Source organism: Vanellus vanellus (assembly GCF_965231255.1).
Source record: "Vanellus vanellus genome assembly, chromosome: 7".
NCBI classification, from domain to species: domain Eukaryota; kingdom Metazoa; phylum Chordata; class Aves; order Charadriiformes; family Charadriidae; genus Vanellus; species Vanellus vanellus.
In genome coordinates this window covers 4,402,700-4,426,953 of record NC_138912.1, presented here as the reverse complement: position 1 = coordinate 4,426,953, position 24,254 = coordinate 4,402,700, and the positions used below count along the sequence as shown (strand labels likewise).

The 24,254-nt window shown below is 39.3% G+C and overlaps 1 protein-coding gene across 5 annotated transcripts in view; it reads left to right on the top strand.

Moving 5' to 3' along the window:
* ZRANB1 (zinc finger RANBP2-type containing 1) overlaps window positions 1-24,254 on the top strand; it is a 69,451-nt gene that overhangs the window by 38,164 nt on the left and 7,033 nt on the right. For all 5 annotated transcript variants that reach the window (XM_082486122.1, XM_082486126.1, XM_082486125.1 and 2 more), the window contains 6 exons: window positions 12,302-12,489; window positions 14,080-14,233; window positions 16,653-16,724; window positions 17,289-17,487; window positions 21,374-21,494; window positions 22,384-22,513. In XM_082486122.1, the coding sequence (XP_082342248.1) occupies window positions 12,302-12,489; window positions 14,080-14,233; window positions 16,653-16,724; window positions 17,289-17,487; window positions 21,374-21,494; window positions 22,384-22,513 (864 nt within the window). The remainder of the gene's footprint in view (window positions 1-12,301; window positions 12,490-14,079; window positions 14,234-16,652; window positions 16,725-17,288; window positions 17,488-21,373; window positions 21,495-22,383; window positions 22,514-24,254) is intronic.

Genomic DNA, 24,254 nt, shown 5'->3' with positions numbered 1-24,254 from the left:
TGTTCCTTCATGTTTCATGAAGCCGCTTCATAGCTGTTATAATCGAAAAAGCTAATTTGTGGAGATGCTTTATTTAATATATTTGATCAGGTGTAAATGTTCTTATGGGTATCATGGGTTTGGTTTCTCTGAGCTAATACATATTCCAGCTTATTTTTGTGTTGCATGAGTAGTTGGACAAACACGTTTCCTTTTGAGTATGATGCCTCAATATTTCCTAATACCTTCAGCTCCTTGCAGACTCGCTGATGTGTAGTGCTTTTTTCTTCTGAACTGAAGCAATTGAAATTCTGTATGGTATTTCTTAAGTTATTGAATACCCAAGATCAATTGTTGGAGGTTGTTCCTGTGCCTTACAAATGTATATCTTGCATTCTGATAGCAATTGTATTAAATACTAGGGCTTTTTTCCCCTCTGCTTTTTGAAAAGTGAAATATTTTTTGACTACTCCGATGTTACTGAAAATATTTTACACTTTCAGATTTAATCTGTGTGGGAATAGTTGTATTTATGTTTAAGAGCGCGAGTTTTCCAAGTACTTGATGTTGCTTGTGATTCTATAATTGCACGGGAAATTCAAAACTGCTCATATAAATTTTTTTTTAAGGCAATAATGATTTGGTTCTTTTAAAATAAAAATAGTTTGAAGGTGTCTTGAAGGGATCTTGATGAGAAGGCTGGAATGCAGATGGAGTTGTGTGCTGATTTTTACTAGTGTTCTGCTGAAAGATTTTGTGGATTCCTTTTATAACTTAAAAACTTATGATACTTATTTTTAACTGGGGGGGGGAGGGAAGAGCAACCAAAGCTGTTAATTGTCAGTCTGTCATTTCAGAATTGCATTTTGCATATCACAGATGTTGTATTTTTCCAAATACTCCTTGTAATCGGAGTAACTTTGGGAAGGTTGATGAAAGCTTCATAGATTCTTTTGTGGTTGTCTCTGGACGTTTTGCAGAGCATATCTATATTGGAAAGTTGTGCCAATTTAGCCATTAACTTTAAAAGCAATAAGCCGTACTTATGCTGGTTGTTTTGTTGTCTTAGCGTGACATACTTAAAACAATTTAACTGTCATGTATCATTCTTATCATTGAAATCAACTGAGTTATTGTGACTTAGTGAGTTACGGTTTGTTAGTCTGCTGGAGCTCTTGTGAACTTTTAGCTGAGCTGAACGCTTCTCAGTCCTTAGTGAAACACAATTATAAAATAGGACAAGTTGATGTTAAATGTCAAGTAAGTTTGTGAAAATTGGTGGAATAAGAGTTCGTGTGTAGTCTCTTACTGTAGTCCAGCTGGAAAGCGGTGGTCTGTTAGGATTTGGTGACTTCAGACTGCGCACCTCTCGAGTTTAAACTCAATCAGTTGTGGAGGGTCCATTTGCTTTGAGTCTGCCTTACGTGGGAGAGATGTATCAGTTTTAAGTTTTTGGATGTACAAAGTGTAGCTTTCCCTGAAGTTAAATATAAAGATTAGAGGAGCAGGAGTAGGAGTAATTCTTGGCAGACTGGTTATTTTCTTTTCTCTTAGAAGATATTATCTTTCAGAAGGTACCAAGGAAAATGTTTGATACTCTAGGACAGCTGTTCAGTTGAACTCCCTCTTCACATCTCAACTCCAGTACAAAATTCTTTTTACTACATTTTAAATTTAATGTTAATTTTCATTAAAAACATGTATTGGACTGCTTTTTTTCCACACTTGTTCTTTTCAGCTGAAACGTGTAGATAGATGTGTATCTTGTGTGGATTTAGAAAAGTACCTGTGTGTGCCTGTTTGGTTTTCTCATTTTGTTGCAGACATCCATTAGTGTTCTACCCACCTCAGTAAATAAATATGTCGTCAAGACTTCTATTCTTTGCAAATCTCAGCTGTACAAAATGTGATTGGTGCAACTTTTGCATTTCAGCATGAATAGTTTCCTTGATAGAGGGTATTCTTTCCAAATCAGAAGGATTAGTGGCATCCCCCCTTTCAAACTCTGCAAGTAAAAGTACTTGAATCTTATGTTATTGACTTGGCTTTTGCAGCAGTGGATGTATCTGTCAAGTGATTTCTTTCTGAAAAGGATGAGATTTTAGAACTGATTCATCTGGTTAAAATTTATTAAAATCAAAGCAGAACACCTAGTAAGTATGGCTGTTGAATAACATGAGTTGCTACAAATGCCAGTTTGAGTTACAGTGAGAAATTACAAATGGCCTCTGCAAGGACAGCAATGCTTTCTACTGTACTGGCCTAGTAAAAAGTGAATGTGAAGTCCAAGATGACTCTCGGTTCTTGGGGGTGGGGAGCTAATGTATATTTAAAATTAAACTCCATGGTCTTTTATGTAACTCATGGTACCTATGCTAAAGAGACTGTAAGGGAGGTTTGGTGGTCTGTGGGGCTTAGGGAATCTGATGTGTAAGCAGAGTGGTACTGCCATGGGGCCTGGTGAAGCTGGTTACAGCTGGTTGTGGATTTAAGTAGTACAAAAGGAAGATGGCCATGACTATAAAACCTTTCTAGCGTTCAGAGCTTGCTTGGGGCTTACACTTCAGTACTTGCTGAAGCTTCCTTTCTCCTGACACTTCAGGGTTTTACAGTGGCGCTAGCGGAGTGTGGATGCTGCAGGGCACTGATGAGGATCCTTGGGTTGTGTGTTTAACTCCTGAGCTTCAACTGTAGCCCACAGATTAAAAGTAAACTGCGTTTCTTCTCCTTTTCTGTTCTCTTCCAACCCTGCTTATTAACTGCTGCAAGAGAGTATGCTCTGCTCTTTTGGTTCAGGTCAGTAAGGTAGCTACTACTGTCAGGGGCCAGACTTCCCGGGTTAGGGAAAAACCAAGTAAACACGTATTCTTCTTAGCTGTGTGAAAGAAACAACTTAGAGTGTGTTTCTTAAATCCAGAATGCTTAGAGCGGTCTGTAATGAGTCTTGTTTTGCAGTACATCCTTAAAAGGACTGACTGCTAGCTCATTCCTAGTATTCCTGCATATGTAGCTGCTTAGTTTTCCCTTTGTCGAATACTTTATCTCTCTTACAGGGTGTTTTTTCCTCTGTCCTTTTCTCCCTTCAGTTTTCTGAAATTGTGCCAAATGTGTTACCCAAACATTCACAAACTCTGTGGGAAAGGAGAGTCGTTCTGTCTGGGTTTAGGCATGAAGTTGGCTGGGCAGTGTCCCAGCAGCTACAGGAGAGATGGAGGCCACCTCCTGCTCTTTGCTGGCAATAAAGGCAGTCTGAAGGGACTGATGTACCAAGGTGCTCTCAGCTGGCACTGCCACCCAAAGTAGTCCTTCTAGCTGCTTGTTTCTGTCCTCCTGTGTATGTTTGCATATCAGCATACAGTGAAAACTAATCTTGCTGAAAATGAAGCTTTACCAAGTTTGATTAGGGGATATTTTTATGGGGGGTGTGGTGATTGGTGTGGGTTTTTTTGTTTGTTTTGCTGTTTTAGTAACTGGTTTCCTTGTCACATCCATCGTACAGCTAAACCTTGATGGGGCTGTTTATGCTGTAATGAGGGAGTGGGAAGTGTCTGGGTGGAAACAAGCTGCTGGAGGCAGGGAGGGGTCATGCTCCTGTCCTTGCTGGTGGCAGTTTAGACTAGCTTGAACTGTTTGGGGAAGTATGGCATGGATTAGTCACTGACAGGTGATTACCTGCCACGCTGACCTTGGTTAAATGCAGCAAACAGTGCCTGTTGGGGTGGTTTGGGGGTGAACAGTCGCTGGTGTGAGCTGTACAGCCTGGTGTCCTCCCCCTTTTCCTTTGGGATACTGGGAAACATGACTTGGCATGCTTGTCTGCTGTGCCAGGTAACAATGATGTAAGCTTACGACTTTCACCTGGATAAGAAATCTTGTTGTATTGCCGTCTGTGTCCTATGTGTATATTCTGTCATAACTACTTTATGTTTGTGTGTGTATCTTTCAGAGTAGGTAAATCTGTGTGCCTTACTCCTTGATAGAAAACCCTAACGCCTGAAGCACACTTATTTTGGTGTCTTGACAGCTTTCTTTAAATGCTCGGTGATACTTTATGCTAAAAATTGATTAAATGGTCAAGTTAAAAATAGTTACTTAAATTCGCATGGGAAGCGCTGATGGTTAACTTCAGTATCATTCATGATTTTCTACTGTCCAGCCTCCCTTTAGGGTGCAACCCTGTAAGCAGCTTATCGGCTGTTAATGCAACAAGGGACGTGGATACCTCCGACAGATAGGAGAGGGGATAAGGGCATCTTTCAACAGTACTTCTTACATGTGTGCTGCTTTGTCTTGTAATGATGTGTTAGAAACATACTCATGGACTGTATGTAGGGGTAACAGCTGTTTGCATGGTAAAAAATAAAAAGACTAGGTGGTAGTTGTACTCTCATGCATTGGGTGGCTGATGCAAGTTGCTGAGCTTGAAGAATTTAACAAATTTAACATACAGAAGGTTCTGTCTTGAGCTGTTATTACCTGGAGAGTGATCTGCTGTTGATTGTGTACTAATACTACCAAGGAAGGTCCTGGAAATGAAGAAAGAGGAGAATGAACAGAAGGGTGTGGTTAGAGGCCCATAAAGGTTTTTCAGATGATCCCTCTCTTTTGCGTTAGTAGATGTGTCATATTTGCCTGCAAAGGAGTTCTTCCTCTAAGATGAAAAATTTGTCTCGGACTGAATGGTTTTGGTGCTCAAAATGCTGAAATGGTGTAGTAATTATTGATAATAAAACTTTCTTTATGGCCACCTGATGCGTCCCTGGTGAATTAGTTGGACGTGGGTGAGGGCTGAGCTCCAGAGAATGTTACAACTTGCATGGTTAAACCACAGCTCCTCAGCACACTCAGTGCTAGAGGTTTTTAACAAGTGTCGGAATTAGGTTTTAGGGATCAGCCCCTCACTTGCTGGAAGGTCACCTTGGCACTTAAAGCAATCTTAGGCTCGGTTTGTAGATGAATACATGAGAGCGTATGGATAGTGTAGACCACTTGCAATTGTATCTGTAGCAGAAGAGAAGCAGCACACGTTTCTGATCTGGTACATGTTACAGAAGGGTCTGTCTCTACTTCTGACTTAAAATGTATAATTTGGTTGTTTGAGAAATTTGCCTTCTATTACCGAGCAGCTCAAGGAATAGTGAAGTTGATTACAGTTGTCCCACATATGACCTCCTTAAGATGAAGTGTTTCCTTTTGTAGTCTACTCAAATGCGATAACACATTGTTTACCATAGCATTGCTACCTCCTTGACTCAAAGAAATCTCAAATCTGTGGGTTGTTCTTTAGATATCTCATCTAAACAGAGGCATCTTCACACTCTTTATTAATTTACCAAAAAATGTTATATATATTTTAGCAGGTATATTATTGAAATTAATTCTCTTTGGTTTTATTTGTTTCACTTCAGCTTAATCCTGTTTGACCTTTCCAAAGATTTAGAATGCCTACCCTGTAGTATATTTGAGACTGCATAGATGCCTCTTATGTAGTGATGCTTTTAGAGTTTTTGAGGATCAGGAGCCTCCTGCAGAATCAGATACTGTAGGCTGGCTGATCCACTGCTTTTTGCTGCTCTGCAATGGCTCATTTGTCTCCACAGCAGTTCAACTGAGGTATTGTTGAGGTACCTTTTAAGTCAGCTGACAGCAAACATGGTTAAAGTGAGGGTTACTATTCTCTGTTCTTAAATATACAGGGAGAGAGGTTAAAAGTAAGTTAAACCTTGCTGGTGTTGGGAACTGGTGGTGGAGCTGATGGACCCGAGTCCTGAACCACTAAGGCAGTACTGGTGCCGAGTTCTGTCTCCCCCAGCCTCTCTGCTGCCCTGTAGAAAACCAGCAGAACTGCATCGGTCTATTTGGAAGAATTTCCCTAGTTCATTTGCGAGTTGTGCCAGCCAGTGCACTCCAGAACTATCAGAAAGATAGTGATGTAAATAAAGGCTGCTGCTATAGTATTTTCTCTGGAAGCTTTTGCATCCGGCTGTTCCGAAGTCATGGGAACTGTGCGATTTGGGCAAACAGGATTTAGTTTTCTAGATATGCTTGTAAGCTCTTGCGTATTCTCTACTTTACTGCACTAAACCCTATAAATATTTACATGTTCTACAGAATAAATTTAATAGCACCTTAGCTGGAGTAATTTGGTTTTAGCAGCTAAGCTAATTATGGGCTTATTTAATATGAGCAAAGGTAGTGTCTGATACGTAATAAAGATGGTTGTAACAGTTGTGGCAGGAAAAATGCAAGATTAAGATGGTAAAAATAGTTATTACTGTGATTAATGTTTTTTAAATTTAGTCTTTTTAAATAACCTTAATCTCTATCATGTATCTTCTCATGCATTCTGAGATTGCATATTCCTGATCCGTGCTACCTGTAGGAGTTGAGGCTCTACTAGAAGAAGTGAAAAGCCTTGGCTCCCGGTGCTGTGAAAGAATATTCCAGTGAGAGGAAATGCCTGACCTGCAAATGGGAACACAGTTGAATCTGTACACCCAGAACACTAACTTGCACTCGCATTTTCTCATGACTGGAGTGCAGCGCTTGGCATTCTGTCCTGTCACTGAGGGTGTCGGGCTATAGTTGTGTTTGTGCGTTAAGCAAAGCACAGACTGGTGTCTTCAGTTGCAATAACACCAAATTAACATTTCTGGAGTCCACTTAAAAGCTATTCTTGCTGTGGATCAGAGGTAGCCCTTGAGTCATAAGGATCTGTTTGCATCTGTGTAGCTCTTGTAACTGATCAGAGCTATGCCCTCGCGAGAGGTCTGGCTGCCGGAGTGCTCATGGGTGCTGCATAAAGAGTCTTCAGGCAAATGCCACTCTTCCTTTTGACATTTTAACAGTCTGAGGAATGCAGGGGGTGTCAGTGGGGAATAATTCAACTGGCACGGCACTGCATCGGAACATGATTCAAAGGCTGCTTGTGTAAGTAATCAGGCACTTGTGTGTTATGAAATGTAGTGAATTATAACATCAGTAAATATTTCTGTAATATTTCTTGTAAATAGTGTTTTGTTAAGCTTTATTTAAATAGACTTAATGAATTGGAGGCTCTCATTCATCTGACAGAAATCAAAGCCATTGTAGGAACGTGCCTCCTATTGTCAATAAAAGCATATTGAGACCTCATTTTGGAGTGGTGATACTGAATTTAGGAATTGCAGACAGTTCTCATGAATGTTGCATGTAAGCAAGTTTACCCCATAGTTTTGAGGCAAGATTTGTGTTTTCTCAGATTTCTGGCAATCTGCCTGTTATTACTATATTTTTGCTCAGTGTTCACTGCAGCCTTGGATTGTACTAACTGGTGCTGTAGGCAGGCTGGCACCTGACGAGCTGTCAGGAATTTTCCCTGTTCTTTTGAAGTGGCTAAAATAGAGTAGGTATTTGGTAGAATGAGTAAAGAGAAATTTGGACTTTTCTTGTTGTGGCTAAGAGGGGCCAAAGAGGCTGTAATGAGCATAGAGTGTAGGCCCTGCAGCAGTGATGCTCTGGGTACTTGGGTCACAGTATTTCAGTGCAGGTTAGTACCAGACATTAGAGCATGCAACAGGTTTGCAAGAGGAAGCTTTTTATAAGGAAATAAACTTGCAATGGGCTCTGCGCAAAAAAAATATGCAGAAGCAGCTCTGTATAGTTTGATTTTTATTTTTTTTTGTGTGTGTGTGTGTGCCATGTGTACCTATTGAGACTCAGTTACAAAATGGTTAGCAAGTGAATTTGTCTGAACTTGATCTAAAAATTTCTTGAGGCTTTTTTTCCTCTCCCCCCCCCGCCCATAAATAGTCACTTGGCTGTTTGGATTAAGGAATAGAGGATGACCAGATATGATGCATGCACCTGGTCACATCCCCGTCCCTAGATGAGCTGCAACAGTGCTAGTTTGATGTGTCATTTAACACACTGTCAGCCGTCTTTGCTTCTAGATAGAGTATTGCCAACCCTATACCTAAAACACATTTACAATCTCCATTTTTTAAATAAGACCTAGAAAGCATATACAGTTTGCCTGTTTTTGATGTACATATTGATCTTTAAACTTCATCAGCGAAGCTTAAAAAAGTACTTTTTAAATGACTACTTTTATAGCAATTTTAATAATTAATTCTAGGATGTGGGGCTTTTAGGAATGTCAAGTATTGCAAGACGTGGGAATAAACTGCAAGAACTGGCAGTGCTACGTACAGCACATGTCACTGATTTGGATCCTTATTGCAACTTGTAGTAGTTAGTGCTTGAAGGCATTGCCAGACCTCACATGACTGCCTTGCAGCATCAGTCTTAGACCTCAGTTGTTAGAATCGTAGAATGATAGAATCATAGGGTTGGAAGGGACCTCTGGAGATCATCTAGTTCACCTCCCCCCCCGCCAGAGTAGGGCCACCTTAGAGCAGGTTGCACAGGAACGCGTCCAGGCGGGTTTTGAATGTCTCCAGAGATGGAGATTCCACCACCTCCCTGGGCAGCCTGTTCCAGTGCTCTGCCACCCTCAAGGTAAAGAAGTTCCTCCTCATGTTTAGGTGGAACTTCCTATACTCAAGTTTCTGCCTGTTACCTCTTGTCCTGTTGCTGGGCACCACCGAAAAGAGCCTGGCCCCATCCTCCTGGCACCCACCCTTTAAGTATTTATAAGCATGGATCAGGTCCCCCCTCAACCGTCTTTTTTCCAGATTAGAGACCCAATTCCCTCAGTCTTTCCTCATAAGAGAGGTGTTCCAGTCCCCTAATCATCTTGGTAGCCCTATGCTGCACCCTCTCCAGCAGTTCCCTGTCCTTCTTGACCTGGGGAGCCCAGAACTGGACACAGTACTCCAGGTGCGGCCTCACTAAGGTAGAGTAGAGGGGGAGGATGACCTCCCTCGCCCTGCTGGCCACACTCTTCTTGATGTACCCCAGGATGCCACTGGCCTTCTTGGCCACAAGGGCACATTGCTGGCTCATGGTCATCCTGTTGTCCACCAGGACTCCCAGGTCCCTTTCCACAGAGCTGCTCTCCAGCAGGTCAGCTCCCAACCTGTACTGCTGCATGGGGTTATTCCTCCCCAGGTGCAGCACCCTACACTTGACCTTATTGAATTTCATAAGATTCCTCTCCGCCCAACTCTCCAGCCTGTCCAGGTCTCTCTGTATGGCAGCACAGCCTTCTGGTGTGTCAGCCACCCCTTCCAGCTTTGTATCATCAGCAAACTTGCTGAGGGTGCACTCTATTCCCTCATCCAAGTCGTTGATGAATATATTGAACAGGACCGGACCCAGTACTGACCCCTGGGGAACACCACTCGTCACTGACCTCCAACTAGACTCTGTGCCTCTAACCACAACCCTCTAAGCTCTGTCTTACAACCAGTTTTCTATCCACCTTACTGTCCATCTAACCCACTCTTCCTAAGCTTCCCTATGAGGATGTTGTGGGAGACTGTTGTTGCTGAGGTTTGGTTAAGAGTGGGATGGTAATATGTTGCCTTACCAGCTGAGGCTTAAAAAAAAATAATGACAAATATGAATTTACCCGGCACAACTTAAGGCTGTAGTAGCCTGTGCTACTGTTTAGTGTCTACTTGACAGGCTGGGCAGCTGGAACTGTTACAGTGATTTGAGTTTGATCATCTGTCATCGAAAGATCATTTTGGGGATGTTTGTTTGAATTTTGAAATTAGTCTGGGGTGTTTGGATTGTCAGACTGGTTACCTACCAGTCTTGGGTGGTCTTTGGTATGTTTGTCATTGGGTGGTGTGGTGGAAAGTGCAGATATGGTAACAGGAATCATTCCTGTGTCAATAGAAGTGGTTAAAACATAAAAGGCTATGAAATGGCTATTAGTCTTTCACAAGATGTCTTTCCTAAATTAATAATAAAAAAATGAAGTTTGTCGTCAGCAGAGTATATTATCTGCTATCTTATAAGTTTCTTCTTTCCTTGTGGATTCTTGGGTGTTTGCTAACGGGTGGTCCTATGCCAAGGCTGTAGTATAGTTTTAAGAGGGCCGGTCATGTGAAATTGTCAGACTTTGATATCAATGTATACATAAAAAAAAAAAAAACAAAACCAAAAAAAAAAACCCACCACCAAAACCCCAAACCCAACAAGTCAGTTTGTACTTGCTTGGAGTCATCACAATCAGCCTTGGTATTGCTTTATCAGTTGCATAAATGCGATTGCATGGAAATAAAATGCTATACTTGGCATTCCTGTTATGGATACAGCATATATTGACAAACTGTACCTTTTGCTTGGGTTTTAGTCCTACCCAGAAGTAGGAGTGTTGCAACAGGAGCACAGCTGTGTTGGTCACATCCCATATTGCATTCCTTTTGATGTATGTTTTGGAGAAAGTCTTGAAACTCTGACCAATGAATTTCCAGTGTTCATTTCCCTTCCCTGAAATAGCTTTTCTCCATCAGTAGTGGCTCCTTTCTTTAAATTATTTTTCCATCAGCAGAGTTCTAACTCCGATGGAACAAGAACTAAAATGGACAGCTACAACTCTTGTCTAACTAACTCATCCCAGATGTGTGAACGAACACCTCAGCAGGCTTAAGCAGAATGAGACATTAGTACCAGAGTGGAACGGGAACATCTTCTTGTAGAGGCAGACCAGAAACGTGCATCAGAAAACTAAAAAATTGTCGTTCTGTATTGTTTTCATTCTTCCCTGACCTGTAAGGACTTCAGAGTCCTTAATGAATGGGTAGATGTTATATGACTGAAATTTGCAGTTGAGTTTGTATTCTGAAACTTCTCTGCTTTAGACCACTGTTGAAATGAAAATCTAACTTTTATCTGTAGAGGCTTACTAAGCAGAACTGATAACTTTGTAGAGAAATGTCTTACACTGATAATCTGTTTTCCCTCTGCGTTTCTTCTGAAAGCTTTATAATCTTAGTATTGAAAATGATAGATTTCCTCACTGAGCTAAGAATGCTTTCCCAAATCCTGGATTAACCAGCAACCCAGCAGTTAGTGTGCTGCTCTGGTAGTAGGCAGTTCAGTTTGTTGTGTGGATTTTTGTTTGGTTTTTTATTTTTTTTTGCCGGGGTTGTTTTGTTGGTTTTGGGTTGGATTTTTTTTTTTGTCTGGTGTTTGCACCTTGGTCCTGAACAGGAGTGAGTGCCATTGAGATGTACCTCTTTCCCTTCTGATCAATCTTGGAGCCTCGGTAAGCAAATTGAGTGGAGGATGGACTCAAGTCTCCAGCCTCGTGGCTTCTGCTCAACTACTGACTCTTAGGTGTTGGCAGGGAGGTTTAGCTACAGGAAAATAGGAGAGAGGGTTTTCTTTATTTTTTTTTTTTTTCTATGACCTGTGCTCTGACTCTTCTGTTCTTATTTACTTCCTTATTAAAGATAGCTTTAAGATGACTTTTCTGTTTCCTTGACTGAGCATTACACACTTCTATTATTATTTTTGATATATGCTTCATAACTTTGTAATTGAAGGAATTTCTAAATTTAGGAAGTCTTACACTGGAACTCATACTGTTAAAGATAACAGCACCGCACCTTGTTGATGGTGTATTCTGATAATTGCAGCTAAAGAATGCATTCAGCACGAACGGTCTTGAGAAGCATGATGCAGAAGTTAGAGATTACCAGGGACTCTAGAAGACATTAGGGTCATGTCCCCTGCCCTATTATGCTTTAGGAAGTAAAGCAACATAAAGGTGATGCAGTATGTGTGTGTCATTTCTCTTTAGTTCAGTTTTAATAGAGTGCCCTGAATGATAACTGTAAATTCGGTTAGTAGCAGAGATGGTGAGCTGAAGAGAAACTATGCTCTGTACCCTCTTCCAACACTGTTTTAAACTTTATTGGGGGGTGAGGGAGGGGAAGACTTTAATTCCAAAAAAACCCTTTTAATGGATCTATTTCTTAGATCCAGTAGTTTGTTTTCAAGATAAGTTACAAGGGAAGATAAAATAATCAAACTAATCTCTGTGCTATGAATGTACGACTTGACTTCAGTATTGCTGATTGAATGAAATGCTAGTGAGCATGTTATGCCAGGTATTTCATGAAGCGTCCTCAACCCCGCTTCAGAACAGGCTTTTGATCTGCCATATCTCTTCCAACTAGTTTGAATAGTGGAAATGGTCTAGGAGGGGAGGTAAGTGTAAATATTTTGTAGTCTTCTGTTAAAAAAAAAAAAAAAAAAAAAAAAAAAAAAAAAGAATAAAAATTTGCAAGATTCTTGGTATGCAGCTGATCTTCATATGTCAGGTCTGTATCAGAATAGATAGAGGTAAACTGTTAATTAAGGTGGTTTGGTCCAGTGTGGCTCACTCACTAGCTAAAATGAATTGTATATTTTTTTTCTTTAGGAGTTGTAGAAGGTGATTTAGCTGCTGTTGAAGCTTACAAGTCATCAGGAGGAGATATTGCCCGCCAGCTTACTGCAGATGAAGTACGCCTGCTAAATCGCCCTTCTGCTTTTGACGTTGGGTACACGCTTGTACATCTGGCGATACGCTTTCAGAGACAAGATATGCTAGCAATTTTGCTTACGGAGGTGAGTTACTTTGGCCCTTGCGTAGATTGAATAGGAACCTTATGTAACGGCGCCCTTGTTTGCAGCCAGTGACATGTAACTTTATTTGCTAGAAGGTAGAGGCTAATATCGTTAGAATACATGAACTGCTGCTTTGTGCCTTTATTGATGTTTCTTCTTAAGAAGCGAGTTTACTTTAGGACTGTATGTGTGTGGTGGTCTTGAGGACATTCAGTTTTCTCATTAATGAGCAGTCTTGGCACACGTTCTGACCTCACTCTGGAAGTGAGCTATTGTGAGCCTTCCTGTGCTTTGGGTGGGGGAGAGGAAATGCCCTGAAAGCAAAACACAGAGATCAATGACAGTGTAGTTTTTTCTGAGTTTTGTTAATGAATAAGTCTACCTGGTCTTTCCTTCCTAGTTTTCTTGGGAGCTTCTCTTCCAGAGAAAGGGAAATTTCTTTCTTTGCAAAATTCGAGCATTTTTTCACACTCTTTGCCTGTTTTATAGACTGGTTCATTCCTCTGTGGTCTCCTTGCTCTTGCATGTTCCATTTCCTTGTATATTTTTATATGGTCCATCTCACTTATGGTGATCTTTGCCCTCCTCCATCTTTGCCCTCTTATCAGCCTCATAAGTAATTCTGCTATCTCATTTTGTCTGTTTTCTTTATCTCAGACTTCTGGTTCCTCACTTGATCAGAGCTAAATTTTTATTCTTCCTCCTTCCATCCTTTGCTGCTTAATGGAATTCTGAAAGCGTGTGTTCCTGGGAAAAGTAGCATGCCTGAGAAGCACATAAGGATGATAGGGTTGAGTAATTAAAAAGAGTAGATGAAGCAAGGCAAATGTAGCTAAAGCCTTGAGAAGAGTTTATACTTAGATATGGCTAATGCCAGTAGTATTGTGCTGCTTGCATAGCTATCTGGGTGGATGGAGTTACACATTTAAAAACAAGTTAATGTGCTGAAATACTGTCTTACACATTTTTCCGTTTGGTTTTGTTTCAGTTTCTAGGTATACTTAGTGATACTTTCCTTTGCTAGGATATTAACTAGTGAAAATGTGTGTCTTAAAGGTGTTGAGTTTTTTTATATATTGAATATATATATATATTCAATGTCATCCATGTGTCACTTGCCCTATATCATTGAATGAGTTCCTGCTGCCAGTGATTAGAATCTGGAGAAATTTAAGTATCTTAGCTTAATAGTTTTTGGGAACATTCTTTGTAGGAAACTGTCTTGTGCTGTGGTAATGAAGTTCTTTGTTAAATGTAGACTGGGCTCATGCGTAAGATTTGAGGTATGTTTCCTATTGTTATCTAGCTCTTACCTGTTTTTATTGCTTTCCTTTTCCTGCTGAAAGTGGTCATCTGTTAATTCACTACTTTGATTTAAAGAGGTTCTTAACTGGCTTTGTTATCAGCTATGTGACAAATGAGACATTAATTCATTGGGAGTCACTAAACATTTAATCTTTCAGAGTACCACTGTTTATACTTCTGTTGCATTACTTGCTAACAAAATACTGCCTGCTGGTAGTTATCACTTCTAAGTCTTCATATTTAACTAGAAATAATACTGAGTGCAGTAACTGTGTTATGTTACAGGTATCGCAACATGCAGCGAAGTGCATTCCTGCCATGGTGTGTCCAGAGGTCACAGAACAAATTCGTCGTGAAATTGCTGCATCTCTTCATCAACGAAAGGGAGACTTTGCTTGCTATTTTCTGACTGACCTTGTAACATTTACGTTACCTGCAGGTAGTTACAAAATTCTTCTTACTGATGGAAGATTGTTGTGTTTTTTTTGTCACCTAGTTAAGAATTGCTCATTTTGGATGTATACTTTTACTTTCTGATGGTAGTGGTGTATGTATGTATAGGTTTTATTTATTAAGTTTTAATAGCTTAGGTCAGATCTAGTAGTTGAATTTGCTTATTAATATATTCAGTATTTGCACACTTCAACTCATATGTTGTTCCTGTGAAGTGAACATACGTTGTTTTCTTTAGACACGAGGAAATTGAAGAAAAGTTGTGTATTCTATGGAAAGGCTGTGTTTGAAGTTACGATTGGAACCCAGATGTTTCTGGGCTCTAATATGACTTTTCACATAGCTATGGTAACTTTCAGTCCTTTCCATTAAGGCCCAGAGCTATTCTTTGCATTTGTACCTGGTTATAGCAGTAACACTTTTTCAATACTTCTGAGTTACTCTGCAATCAAGAGAATGTTTTATTAACAAAAAGCTATTAGCAGACTTTTAATCTTCAGTAACTGCTTCCTTTAATAGAAATACTACCAGAGGTAAGCAAATGTGTAGATGGGAATTGTAATAATCAGCAGATCCGTTTGTCTTTTTTATAAAGCAGTAGCACTGTAAGAATTGTATTTGGAACCTTTTTGGCTGAGTGTTACCTCATCTCCTCTTCAAAATGTCTGAATAATGTTTACCATTTGCCTACAACTAACTGAATACAGCACCTCAAACAGAGTTTTTTTGTGGGTCACATAGGAGAGGCAGATGGCGTGGGTGTACGAAGTGTCTGGAGACAAACACTTCATGGCTGTTTGGGTGAGAGAAGGGAAACAGAGGCAACAGAATGATTCGTAACACAGATAAAGAAAGTTGCTCTTGCCAGACCTGAGGAATTTGTTCAGTATTTTCAAGAGAAATGTCTTAAACCACTGTGCAACTTTTTGACACATGTAGTAGCCATTAAATAATTAAGGAATAAGGATGTTCAAAAGCTTCTGTACGTCAAGACTGTCAATTTATTTCCACTTCCATCATGCTTAGTCAGCGGAATGTCTTTTGCAGACAACAGTTAGCAGTTGGTCTCAAGGATTTCCAAGAATAGTGGTATAAATTGCACAATCCTATTAGGATATTACCTATTTGATGTAATTTAGAAACTTGATTTTTCAAATGAATGGATAGGATCCATCCTTCCGAAGAGCCAATGCACAGACATTAGAGTGCAAAATTTTAAATTGATTGCTGGCCACTCTAAGCCAGTTTTAGTTTTGGTTGATTTTTTTTTTTTAATCGTACAAAAAAAATATCCCTGACCACCTCACAACACCCTGCCTGCACCAAACAATAGTATGCGTCAGTAACAATGCATGTGCCTAAACGTGAGCTTCACTTTTAGAAGCCCTAGGGTTTTGGACATCTGAGCAGGACTGGCAGAATTAAGAGAGATCAAGAGACATCTTCGTGCCCTTGAAATACCACTTAGAGCCCAGTCATTATTCCTTAGGCTGCCTGAAGGGATACTAGATGTTTCTGTTTAACTATTTGGTTTACTCCCTTAAGTTTCACAATTGTGCTGTAGCCAGCAAAGTTTCTCTAGTTGCTGATCTGCCTAGCAACCCTTTGCTACTGATCTGGTATTGAAATGCAGGCCACGAGCAAATCCTTAAGTTACAGCAAATGTTTGCATCTTAGAACATGTGACTATTGTTTTATGTGATACAGGAGTCCAAGAGTTTAGCCCACTACATATTTTCTGCCTTTTTTTTTTTTTTTTTAAATAATGGTAGATCCACAGTTGCAGATTCTGTCTGCAAAGGTCTCGGAATAGTTGTCAGTAGTGGCATTTTCCATGTCATAGCTCAATAGTTTTCCCATTTCTTGTTTTCTAACCTGCAAACTGTGGCCTGCAGACCATTGGGGTTCGCTGAACTATTTCACTGAAGTCTGCATGAAATGACTAAGTAAGTGGGTGTTCCGTACAAGAACAAGTCTTGGCACACTGTACCTGTCCATTGGGGGAGACCGGGGAGGAGAAGCCATTCAGATACGTGGAAAACTACTGCTTAGGATTGAAGCTGTCCTAAATACAGCAGGGTTGAAAATACTTTTTGCCCCACACCTCAAAGTAGTTTTCTGCTTCAGTTTCTCCGTCAGAGAAATCCATTCTTACCCTATGCATGCTGTGATGATCCCTTCTGCATAAAAGGTGTGACAGTCGGTGTGAGATACATATCTACTTCAGTGTGATGTATGAAGCCTATGGTCACAAGTGACAGATCTGAAAATAGCAGCTTTTCAGAGGAGACATTAGGGATGATAGGGCGAAATCGGTTGTGTAAGTTCTCCTGAGCATCAGTTAGTAATGTATCTCTCTTACAGTAACGTTAAATGACTTTTATATTTGCTTCTTATTTTTCCAGATATTGAAGACTTACCACCCACAGTCCAAGAGAAGTTATTTGACGAAGTACTTGATAGAGATGTTCAGAAAGGTAAAAGCTCTGAGAATGGCTAGAATCTCTCCTTGCTTTTCATTAGATAATATTTCTGTTACTAAAAAAAAGTGTTTATGTGGCTTTGTTGCCTGAATTTGTTTTAAATATAGATTTGACGCTTTCAAGTTAATCACCCTGGAATTATTTTACAGTCCATTTATGAGGCAGAGAGAGAATGAAGTGTAGAAATCATGTTTGTAATGGATCTTTGAATTTTAAAGATTTTTGAAGCTTTGCAGTTTTAACTCACAAGCTCTTTAAAGAAAACTGAGTGATCTTTCCACTTCAGTAACAATCCTCAAACAAATGATGTGGTGCTTTGTTTAAGGCTATGGTTTGTTTTGGTTTGGTTTTGTGTCTTTTTTTCTTTTCTTGACAGTATTCTGCCCAAGGAATGCCTTTAGCTTTTGTAGTTCACTTATTTTTGTAGTATGAAGGAAAACTTAGTTTCATTCATGTAAATGGGTAAATTGTTGAGATGATGCCGCTAATGTGCTCTTCAGCTTCTCTGAGACTTCAAATGGATATAAGTTTTTAAAAGAGGTTATTGTCATGTTGCAGAGCTAGAAGAGGAATCTCCCATTATTAACTGGTCACTGGAACTGGGTACGCGCTTGGACAGCAGGTTATATGCACTTTGGAATCGGACTGCTGGGGATTGCCTGCTTGATTCAGTACTACAAGCCACTTGGGGCATTTACGACAAGGATTCAGTGCTGCGGAAAGCTCTTCACGACAGTTTACATGACTGCTCGCATTGGTAACTTAGTTTTTATGTTAACTTTAAAGATAGTTTTCCATGTAGCATAGTAGTTGATAGTAGTTTAACAAGAAACACAATCACCACTCCCCAGTTTACTGTGGATTGTGTGCCTCAGAATGTTGAGTCACGGTGTGATTCATGTAGAAATCTAGATCTAGTGTATTTTAAATGTCAGCACTGGAAACTTGAACATTCTGAACCCAGTGACGGTATGTGATATTCAACAAATAGCATTTAAAACAGAGTAAAACACTTTATGCTGTGTGTGCTTGTCAAGAGCGTGCTAACCACAGTTAAAACTGGAATTTACTTGCAATGTAAATCATGCACATGCCATGCCTTGCTGCTGTTGGTGGAAGCTTTGCAGAAGATTGTTAATAGAAGATAGCCTTTTATTCCCGTATAAACTTTTCAGTATTTTCATTCCATCTGCTTAGTTACAGCTTTATTCGGTGTTGCTCTTTCTATTCCTGTCCTGCCTGCTAAAATAATGGCAGTAAAGCAGAATGGTGACATTTAACTAGTGCTGTCACTTGGCCATAGAATTAATTCATCATTCTGTAAAACAACTTTTGTTTTACTCTCGCAACCTTCTTTAATCCGATACTGTGATTTGCCTCTGCTAGAGGAAAAATTTTTACAGTTGCACCCCAGCGGTGTCCAACAGCTCTCCAGTGTGTAATGGGAATAAGGGAAGATACTGATAAAGACTAATAATGTAAGACACAGACGATTAGTTTTCTTATGTTCTTGTAGTCAAGGAGAAGAGAAACACTCAGCAGGCATACTAGAGAAAGAGCCTGTCCCCTTGCTGTGCGTGCTGTACGGGAAGTCAACAACAAAGGTTAGTTTTAGGGGTACCTATAAGTAGCTGTTGTGATCACTCTCCCTGACTGTGAGCTGTTTGGAGAAAACTCCCAAAATTAGTACACAGAGCTGGATTCAATACAGTGGTGCTTCAGTAACAACTCTTCCGAGAACCTGTCTCGGATTAGATCTGTCACTACTTTGGAGTTGTTTATAGTGGAGTGTGCATCTTGACCACGCAGGAATGTCCCTGGCATCACAAGCAGTTCCCTGAGGCCAGAACAGAAGTTTATGATAGATCAGGTTTGGTTCTTTATGGTAACAAAAACAAGCATGGTATCCAAAAACATGCTGCAAACTGTTGAGGTTTAAACCAGTCTTTCAAAATGTTAGCGTTAACTGGTGTTGACTTACTGTTGTATCTAACATAACACTCATTATTTAGTGTATTAAATCTGGTTAAGCTTTTTAGCTCATGTTCTAGACAGAATTTGCATTTTACTCTGAATTCACTTAATCTTTGTCATTACTGGAAGCACAGTTTTTGGTTTGTATTTTTTTTTTTTTTACTGATTCATATGTTCCTTTATTGTTGCTTGAGTACAGTTGCCTACCTTCAGCCTGGATAATCTTAATTGCTAGTTCGTCATTGGAAAACTTAGTACAGGTTTTCGTGCCAGCCTCTACAGAACTACATCCTTAATAAGAACTGGTCTGCCTGCAGAGGCTGTTAGTGATGGAAATTCTTGAAGAAGCAACTGACATGTTAGTGGTGATACTAGATCAGACTTGAATTACAATTTCTTTCAAAAATTCCAGACTGAGGGTGTGAAAAGTCTTTTAGTTGAGTTCTGTGGTAAATCGATCGTCCTGTACAACCTATACTTGCTCTTTAGATTCTATATGGGAAGATACATTTACTTTTAATTTTGTGGGCTAGGACATGTAGCGGCTAGGATGTATAGCAGATAGGATGTGATGGTGTTGTCACTGGCTTTAATGATCGTTGCTGAAAGAATAGGTTCTTAAACGCAATCACTACTAGTCTCAACAACAGTACGCTTAAACTTTTAGCTAGTGGAATTGTTCTTCAAAGCCTTCACAAAGACACTTAAAACTGGGTATTTTTACAGTCAGGCACAGAATATTCATGTAACTCATTTGGCCTCATTTTGTAATGTTTGTTTAGATGCTGAACAAAGAAGAATCTATTTACTAGAGGCAGTCTAGTGTCTGGTACTCAGAAAAAGCTCAGTAGTGAAGATCCCAGAGGCTCTGGCCTGTGGAGTCTTTTCCACTCACCCTTTAAATGACTACACTTTTTTAGTTTACTCAAAACTGTGTTCCGATTTGTCCCTTTTTGTATTCCACCATTAGTTTTTGGTGGAGAATGGGCATATGCTGTAAATTGGCTTTCAGATTTTTTTTTTACGGATGCATTCAGTCCTCTTGTGTTAAACTGAAAAGTTTGTTTTAGATAAGATCAAAGTCTGAAGCCTCAGCTTCTGTCTACAAGGCTATCGAAAGAGCCTCCTATGAACATCTACAGATTGTCTGTGGCTGACTAATTCAAAGAAGAAACTTCTTTAGGAAAACACTTCCTCAGTAGAGGTTTTGTGGGTAGTTTGTTTTTTCTTTTTTTTTTTTTTTTTTCTTCTGTTAAGCAGATTCTGATTGAACTTCTTCCAGCAGACCTAGCAATTAATTCATTTATTACAAGGTGTTCGGTTAGAGATTTCTGGGGAAAAACGGGCAAAATATCTATTAGCTGCAAAGATGGAAGCAGTTGATGTGTTTGGATAGAAACTGGAACACAGATCCAGATCATTCCCTGTAGAGATATTACTGTGAGTCAGCTCATAGACCTATCAAAATGTCTTACTAATAGGTCCTGTAATGCATGCAAAGATTTTAGCTGTAATTGGGAAAACCAGCCTGGTTTCCCAATCACAGTGGCAGCTGTGATACACGCTAATATTTTAGGAGATTACATCTCTACTGAAAGTATAAGGAAGGGTTCCCTCCCTCCTCCCCCCCCTACTGTCTGTTAATTTTCTCAGATTGTAATTAAATGAGTTCATTCCAGTGACTTTTTTAATAAGCTGAACTTGAGAATGGTTTCTTTGTATTCACAGTAAAGGCCATTGTTTAAAAGTTGGCTTAGCACTCTTCACTAAACCCATGTGCCTCATGTGCAGTTGTGGCCTTTCCATAGTGCGGTGATTGGACTGAGTTTAAAATTTTAAAAAGCCAGTGTCTGCTCTTTCAATGCATAGGTGATTTTTCTTTGTAATTGATTAAGAAGGATAAAACATCAGGATGAAACTAGTGTACAAAAATGCTGAGTTTTAATTTAAATGGGAAAATAGAAATCCTGTGGCATTAAAACTTTTGAGTGTAAATCAGATTAATCTGCCTTTCTGTATTTGATTCTTGTCCACGCCACTTTAACTATTCCATATAATGTGAAATTACCATACTCTTTGCTCCAAAAACTGGTATAAAACAGGTTCTGCCTCTTAACCACAGTCTACTTGAAGTTGATACGCAAGAACTTTGGAGTTAATTGGCTCATGGCATGGTCAACAGTAGAGAATACCTATATTGTTTGTGTGAGAAGAATGTGCAACTCCTCTTATGTGAAATGGAATGTCTTGGGTTTGTTCCCTGTACATCAGCACTTAAAAATAAATAAACCTAAATAAGGCTTCAAAAAAAACTATTACAAGAAGTATCAAACTAGCCAGGAGGCTGTTAGCAACTTGCATCTATTACAGTGTATTTGCTGCAGGCATTGCAATCCCCAGTGATCTCACGAATGAGGATTATCAAATGGAGCTTCCTGGAGACTAAAAAAAAAAATAAAATCAAGTTTTCTTGACGTGTGCTCTCTTTCTTCCCCTTTCTATACAGAGTTGGGATAAAGAATTACAAGGGTTGAATATTGCTGTCAGATGTATGATGCTTGAGTAAATGTGTGTGGTTTGGTTTTTTTTTTTTACTCTCTCTCTGTACACACACATACTATATATATACACACTACCATATTACTCTTTCTTTCTCTCTCACGTTTTAGGTTCTATACACGCTGGAAAGAGTGGGAATCATGGTATTCCCAAAGCTTTGGTTTACATTTCTCATTGCGAGAGGAACAGTGGCAGGAAGATTGGGCATTCATACTCTCTCTTGCGAGCCAGGTAAGAAAGCTTCTTTATAGATGACTGTCAGAAAGGACATTTTAATCTTTCTGGAAAAAAAAATTCAAAACCTCAGTGTTCTTCAGGAATAAGAATTTTCATGTATAAAGGAAAACACTCCTCTTAAGCCAGCAATCTTACAGTATTACTGGGTAGACTTTTCCTGCCAGGATGGAAAAGTTCATTTTAAAATTCTAATTTTGGAGCTTAATATTGATCAGTACAGTGAAAAAAAGTCTGTGTTTTTTTGGTGTCAGAGTGAAGTCTGTAGGGGGAAAAAAAAAAAAAAAACAAACAACAAAACAACAAACTAATACACAATTTTCTATTTAATGTCCTGCCTCCTAGCTCCTGTAACACTTACCTCTTAGAACACACCTACAAATCTGTAAGCTTACACTACTTAAAATAGCAGCTTGCCAAAGTTTATAACCCCCCTCCAAAATGCGATTTACGTTCCTATAAGCTTCCAACTATGAGAATATTTTTAGCTCCTCTTTTAAAGTATAAATGTGATTTTGGTGCTATGTTCTTGCGATTTGTTTTGGATGTGTTCTTTTCCTATCATCAAAGTACTTTTATTTAATTATTTTTACATGAAACATTATGTAGAGTTTAACTTCTAACTGGGGAATGAAATATGTTAGATTGAATCTGGGCAATAGGACAAAGAATTATTAGTGACAGATTAAGTTCTTGTGCAAGCTGAAATGTTTTTGCTTATTTCCAACTGATATATAGTAGTCTTCCAGTCGTTTGTTTTCCCTGCCAAAGCTAGGTCACTCTTAAAAGCATTTTCGGTCTAAATTTGGAGACTATTTTTTCAAATTTCAAAGTAGAGAATGATAAGTTCTGTTTCAAGTGATGTCTGTCTTTGTGTTTGGTTCAGCCTGGAGCGAGTTTGGAGCAGACACACATTTTTGTACTTGCACATATTCTTAGAAGACCAATTATAGTTTATGGAGTAAAATATTATAAGAGTTTCCGAGGAGAAACATTAGGATATACCCGCTTTCAAGGTAAGCCTTTAGTTTTTCAAATTGAGTTTTAAAAATGGCTCAGCTATAAATCATAGACGTAAAGGAAGTTGAAAGGAGAGTGGTATTAAGCTACTAGCTGATTACGTTGTAGGTAATTTTTTGTTAGCTATTCTAAAGAACAAAATCCCCTCAAAATGTGCAGTTTTTCATTGTATGGTGGGCATGCTGCATGTAGCCACAGTAAAAATGTCTTTTGACCTCTACTCTGCATGCCTTTAGTCTGTAATTTATATAAAATATTCTGGTTGTGAGAACTTCCCAAAAGTTGTGTGGTTTGTACTGCTGTAAGACACTGGAGGTTTAATAAATGGAATTTGCAATTCCATTTGTTTGTGGTACTGATGGCTGTAAATGTTCATTTTAGAAACTAAGCTGTATTTAGCATTGCCTGAAGGAAGCTCTCTGGCATACTTCATAAAGTTGGGGGCGAGACAGGCAGAAGGTGTTTGCATTGGCATAGTTTCTTACCAGTGACAGTGGTATCTGCTGGTGCTCTTTGAGCATGAAGGGGCATGCCGTGTCACTCCGCAGCACTGCGGGACACGATCGCTGAAGCAGCCCTTGAGAGCAGTGAAAAGGACTCACCCTTAAAGCAGGAGGCAAGGGTGTACAAAGAAGGGTCGAGAAATTGAGGTAGGGTGGAGAATGGTAAAGTTGAGCTTTTTTTTTGTTTGTAGTTGATAAAAGAGGTGGCAACTTGAATGTATGCCGTAGGGGCTGAAAAGGAAGGAATTTTGTTCATAAATGCTCTACCAACAGTTATGTGATGTATAAGATTAGGTAACTTAGTTACAATTACAAAATATTGGTTGACTAATAATGTAAATATCCCTATCTGCAAAAGCAAATTCCGTGGTGTAGTTAAAAGGAAGTTTTTAAAATCTGTGCTTCAGTAATTCACACTGTACAGTGTGTGATGTAAATACTGACCTATTTTTCAAGTAGTACTATAATTTTGCATAGCTTGATCAAGTTCTTTCTGACTGTTTCTCCTCCTAGTCTTCTGGGCAAACAGCCTAGTTATCCTTAAGATAAATATGAAGATATTTAGCTGACTGGGTCCAGTTTTGCTTAGACATAGGTTTGTAGATTTCTAGTGATGCATGTATTGTATTTTGCAAGGCAAGTATGTGTTTGGGCAACTTTCCTCTGTATTGGATGCTAACACTTTAATATTAACCTGTCTACTGGAATAAAAACATAGGAGGGGATTGGGAGCATCTGTACATGCTCAGCAATAAACAAAACCGATGTGGAAAGAACTGATCAGGCACTGTGGCTGCATTACAGGGTGTGAGGGTGTGACTTTTGCCCATGGTTCATCTTCCTGGCCTCAAGTATATCAAGCTTGGTGACTATCCTACAGAAGTTTTCATCAATACATCACTATTTATTTATAGCTTAGTAGAGGACTTCCTGAAACATCTTTTTTTGTGATGTTAAAAAAAAGTATGCTAACTTTGGAAGGTGGCAAACACATAATGAATAGAACTCCAAGCTGTGGAGTTCATGTCAAATGTCTAGCCTATTATATATATATAGAGTCTTCAGAAAATCTGAGAAGCTGTTTGGCTTCCAAGTTTTGTGCAGTGGCAAAACTTCCTTAAGGAAGTGAAATGTTTTGGGGTTTTTGTTTTTGTTTTTTTTTTTTGGGGAGAGTGTAAAATTTGGTACTCTTTGTAGTTGTATTTTATTTGAGATGATAAAAGGATAGACTGGA